At 45.9% G+C, this 5,681-nt stretch overlaps 1 protein-coding gene across 1 annotated transcript; it reads left to right on the top strand.

The window, feature by feature from the left end:
• Positions 1 to 4,389: 4,389 nt before the first annotated feature.
• On the top strand, positions 4,390 to 5,343 carry LOC121501543 (olfactory receptor 6Q1). The gene has a single exon (XM_041773655.1). It carries the CDS (start codon positions 4,390 to 4,392, stop codon positions 5,341 to 5,343), a length of 954 nt encoding a protein of 317 aa, XP_041629589.1.
• Positions 5,344 to 5,681: the final 338 nt, after the last annotated feature.

Raw genomic sequence — 5,681 nt, 5'->3', positions numbered from 1 at the left:
CAGGGGTTTGCATCCCATCTCTGTCATGTCCTAGTTCTTTGATCTGATGCAAGTTATTTGCTGTCTCTGAGCTTGTTTTTCCAACTGCATGAAACCCGGGACCCTTGGTGTGGGGATGAAATGAGATGATCTAAGCCCAGCAGAATGTGGCCCTCAGGAGGAGCTTGGTAAACATCCTCTGCTCCCTCCTCTGAGAGAGGCTCCTCTCCTACCAACACAGGATTTGAGTGCTCTGAGGGGATGCTCGGCTCCTCCTGAAACTTTCCCAGAAGGCTCTCCTCATTTAACCCATCCCTGGCGTGTTTATGTGATTCCATGAGCAGCAGTTCATTCAGTTGGGTTGGATGTTGACCTCCATCTAGGTTTTTTTTCATCGCATTTCGGTTAGGAGGTGGTGGACCTGCAGTAAGAAGACAAGTCATCTGATGCCTGATGGGGTCCTACCCTCTCTACCTTTTGCCTCCGTGGGGACCCCAAATCTCTCCCACAGATTCATCTTTCACACCTCTCCTCACAGGCCCACCCCAGTGTCCTCTGCTGAGCCTGGATTATTAGGATTATTATCTGTCTGTCAAGGATTATCTTGTCCCTCGCTGTGATGTGGTTGGGAAATTCTTTCTTGAGCTTAACTATCCCATCTTCCTTCTGGGCCAGACTAACTGTCCCTGCTCTGTTCTCTCAGATACATGAAAAGGGACTCATCACGTTGCTGTGATAGCACTTGGATACTTCTCCATCTCCCCTGAAAGACTCTGAGCGCTTCAAGGGCAGGGTTCACAAACTCTTATAGGTTTCGAACACAGCAAATGTTATAAAGTCAGGTCAGGCTTCTACGGCATGAATGTGCGGCGAGTACCTGTTAGGAAGGGCATCCAGCAAGGGTAAGCACTGCTTCTAAGCTGCTACATTATTAGTGAGGTTCACATGCAAGGGTTGTGTCCTGAAATGTCCCAGAGCCAAGCAGAAGCATGAAGCATCTGGGGTTGCAATGCAGTGATTCGGCCAGGAAGCCCGTGTTTATAGACCGTTTGCTGTGGAGATGGGAGAACGGACTTAGGCATGGGGCAGATGCATGCAGGAATCTGAGGACTTTGACCTTTTCCTGACCATGTATCTCTACATGCTTTCATTGCCGGGAAATCATGGAATGTTGAAGTCAGAGGAACTTCCTTAATTACATTTCTTAGGGGAAGGAGCAAGGGTTTGAGATCTTTTTAGACTGAATTCAAATCCCAGTTTAGGCATTTGTGAGTGTAGGCAAAGCTTAATACCTTTTCCGCCAGAGGGTCGGAGATAGTGACTAATTCCCCCAAGATCACAGAACCAGGATGTCACTGTGTCAGTTATGTATCGCAGCTAATCAAGCCACTCCCAAACTTAATGGCTTAAAGTCACAACAATCCTTTATTTAACTCATAAACCTGGAATGTGGGGGAGGGCCCAGCAGGAAAGGCTGTATCTGCTGGGCCAGCCCAGTTTAGGGCTGAGGATCTATTTCCTCAGGACCTGGCTCAGTCACCTGGCTGGCACATTGGTGCTGGCTCTCAGTGGGAGTTCAGCCAGGGCTGAGAGCGGGGGAACTTAATTTCTGCCCACCTGGGCTCCTTGCAGGCTCCTTGGGCTTCCTCACACTATGGTGGCTGCATTCCAAGAAGCAGAGAGAGCGAAATCAGTTTCTTAAGACCTGGGCTTAGAAACTGTCACAACATCACTTCTGTCTTACTCTGTTGTCAAGCAGTCACCAAGCCCAGGTTCAAGTGGCCATGGGCCCCACTTTTTAATGAGAAGATTGTGAAAGAATTTGGGGCTTAAAAACTTCTGTATAGTGGAGACATTATATTCTTTCATTTAATCTAAAATAACATAGGGATTTATCTTATTTCTCTTATTTTTATTCACTTCTTGTTCATCTTATTCACCTTTTTTTATTTAAAAAATTACTATTTTAAAAAAATTTTAAATTCCAATGTAGATAGCATGCAGTGTTATATTAGTTTCAGGTGTCCAATATCATGACTCAACAGTTCTATACATTACTCAGTGCTCATCATGATAAGTTCGCTCCGAATCCCCGTTATCTATTTCAGCCACCTTTCCCCCGGTACTCTGGTAACCATTGCTATTTGTAGTTAAGAATCTATTTCTTGGTTTGTCTCTTTTTCCCCCCTTTGTTAATTTGCTTTGTTTCTTAAATTCCACATATGAGTGAAATCATATGGTCTTTGTCTCTGACTGACTTATTTCACTAAGCATTATACTCTTTAGATCCATCTGTGTTGTTGCAAATGGCAAGATTTCATCCTTTCTGATGGCTGAGTAATATCCCATTGCCTATATAGACCACATCTTCGTTATCCATTCATCCGTCCATAGACACTTGGGTTGTTTCTGCAGTTTGGCTATTGTAGATGATCCCACAATAAATATTGGGGTGCATGTATCTCTTTGATTTAGTGTTTCTGTTTTCTGTAGGTAAATGCCCAGTAGTGGAATTATTGGATTGTGGGGTAGTTCTATTTTTAATTTTTTGAAGAATCTCCATACTTTTTTCCACAGTGGCTGCACCACCTTGCATTCCCAAAACCTTTTTATTATCTGCTTTTAGAAGAGGAATTTTTAGTGATTTGCCCATGGTCACATATCTCAAGTTGATGTTGGAACTTGGAGTCAAACACAATCCTGTTGATTCTGTCTCTCTTTTTTAAAGAGTTTATTTAGTTATTCATGAGAGACACACACACAGGCAGAGAGAGAAGTAGGCTCCCTTCAAGGAGCCTGATGCAGGACTCGATCCCAGGACCCTGGGATCATGACCTGAGCCAAAGGCAGACGTTCAACCCCTGAGCCACCCAGGTGCCCCTGATTCTGTCTGTCTCTCTCTCTTTTTAAAGATTTTATTTATTTATTCATGACACACACACACACCACACACACACACACACACACACACACACACACAGAGGCAGAGACACAGGCAGAGGGAGAAGCAGGCTCCATGCAGGGAGCCCGACGTGGGACTTGATCCTGGGATTCCCGGATCATGCCCTGGGCTGAAGGCAGGCGCTAAACCTCTGAGCCACACAGAGATTCCCCGCCCCCCCAATTCTGTCTCTTAATAGCTCTGTTCACTCTCCATGCCTAAGGCCTATGGCTGTCATCACCCCATGCTACACCTGCAAAACATTCTTACCTGGCTTTCTGTCTCCCATCTTAATCCTCTCCATGGCTGTATTGGCACAGCAAACTTGGTCCTTATGAAGGGCAGAAAGCTTAGCTTGCTCCTCTTCTTAAGCTCCTCAAGGCTGTCTGTTGTTCTCATACTGAAGTTCAGCTCTGTCCTTTCCCTTCACTTGGCTCCTTGCTCTTCATGATGTCCTTGCCTGTTCCTCAGGTTCAACAGGAGCCTTCTTCCCTACATTCTCTACTCCAGGAGAAGTCAACATTTAAATTTTTCTCTACCATATATTGACCTAAACATGATGCTAAATGCATTAAAGGGATTATCTACTTAAGAATTTCACTAGGCACCTGGGTGGCTCAGTGGTTGGGTGTCTGCCTTTGGGTCAGGGAGTGATCCCAGGGTTCTGGGATCGAGTCCCACATCAGGCTCCCTGCATGGAGCCTACTTCTTCCTTTTCCTATGTCTCTGCCTCTCTCTGGTCTCTCATGAATAAATAAACAAAATCTTTAAAAAAATTTTCACTGGTCTATTAGTTAAATTCTTTGGTATTTAAAGCCAGGTTGGGGTGCCTGGGTGGCTCAGCAGTTTGGTGCCTGCCTTTGGCCCAGAACGTGATCCTGGAGTCCCGGAATCGAGTCCCATGTCGAGCTCCCTGCATGGAGCTTGCTTCTCCCTCTGCCTATGTCTCTGCCTCTCTCTGTGTCTCTCATGAATAAATAAATAAAATCTTAAAAAAAAAATAAAGCCAGGTAGGTAGGCTTGATCGGAAAGCCAAGCTTTTAACTTCCATGGTAACCTGAATCTACTTAAAGTTTTCCAAATGCATGGTGTTCTCTCTGGTCTCTGAGATGTTATACTTGCTGGGCTCTCTTCTCTTTTATCTCAGTTGCTTATCCTTATCTTCCAGGTTCCAGTTGGGACAACACTTCCTTTAGGAAGTGTTCTCTGATTCCTCCAGACTAGGGAAGCTTCCCTGCTATATCCTCCAATGATACCCCCATCCATATCCAGCACTTGAAATTTTGTACTGAAGTTGTCTGTTTTCTGGAGCTCCTCACAGACTGCATATTCTTCGAGGGCAGGAATAGTGTCTTGACTTTGTTTTCCTCTTCCAAAATGAAAGATGTCTCTGTGCACCATCCTTACTGATTCTCTTTGAATTGTCTTCGTCTATGAGGCTATGAGTGTCCTGACTCTTGCTCACACCCATGCAGCCATATGCCCAAAACTGGACCCATGTAACAGAGTTTGTCATGGTGGGCTTTGCTGGGGTGCATGAAGCACGCCTCCTCTTCTTTACAGTCTTTCTCACCATGTACCTGTTCACCTTGGTGGAGAACTTGGCCATCATCTTGGTGGTGGCTTTGAACCATCGGCTACACAGACCCATGTATTTCTTCCTGACACACTTGTCCTGCCTTGAAATTTGGTACACTTCGGTGACGGTGCCTAAGATGCTGGCTGGTTTTATTGGGGTAGATGGGGGCAAGAATATCTCCTACACTGGCTGTCTATCCCAGCTCTTCATCTTTACCTTCCTGGGGGCAACTGAGTGTTTTCTACTGGCTGCCATGGCCTATGACCGCTATGTGGCCATTTGTATGCCTCTTCGATATGGGGCCTTGGTGTCATGGGGCACCTGCATCCGTCTGGCAGCTGCTTGTTGGCTGGTGGGCCTCCTCACACCTGTTTTGCCTATCTACCTCATGTCCCAGCTGACATTTTGTGGTCCTAATGTCATCGACCACTTCTTCTGTGATGTTTCACCACTGCTAGCCTTGTCCTGCTCAGATGTCACCCTGAAGGAGACCACAGACTTCCTAGTCTCTCTGATGGTGCTCCTGGTCTCCTCTACAGTCATTTCTGTGTCCTATGGCAACATTGTCTGGACATTGCTGCACATCCGTTCGGCTGCTGAGCGCAGAAAGGCTTTTTCCACTTGTGCAGCTCACCTGACAGTGGTGAGCCTCTTCTATGGCACTCTTTTCTTTATGTATGTCCGGACCAAAGTGGCCTCCTCCATCAACTTCAACAAGGTAGTGTCTGTCTTCTACTCCATTGTCACACCAATGCTCAACCCCCTCATCTACAGTCTTCGGAACAAGGAGGTGAAGGGAGCTCTGGGCCGAGTCTTTTCCCTCAGGTCTTGGAAAGGTCAGTGAGGAGGCAGGTGGGGACCTAGTTTTCTTGTCTGGATTTTCAGAAGGAAAGTGGTGAGGACTATGGGACAGAGCAGTAACCTAGCTAGTCAGGAGTTATGGATTACGTGTTAGTTAAAGTAAGTTGTTAATCTGTCATCACAAGAGACACTTAACTCTAATGCAGCTTAAAGACAGATTTCCTCTTTTTTGCATGGGTTCAAGGTGAGTGTTCCAGGTTGGTGAGTGGCTCTGTTCAACAGGCATCCAAAGACCCAGTTTCTGTCTATCCATGGAGTCCACATTCCTTAGGATGTTGATAAATGAAGGGCTGTGGGCCAAATTCAACTCAGCACTTCTTT

The sequence above is a fragment of the Vulpes lagopus genome, chromosome 11 (assembly GCF_018345385.1).
Source record: "Vulpes lagopus strain Blue_001 chromosome 11, ASM1834538v1, whole genome shotgun sequence".
In the NCBI taxonomy this organism is placed as follows: Eukaryota; Metazoa; Chordata; class Mammalia; order Carnivora; family Canidae; genus Vulpes; species Vulpes lagopus.
This window is presented reverse-complemented; position numbering and strand designations above follow the sequence as displayed.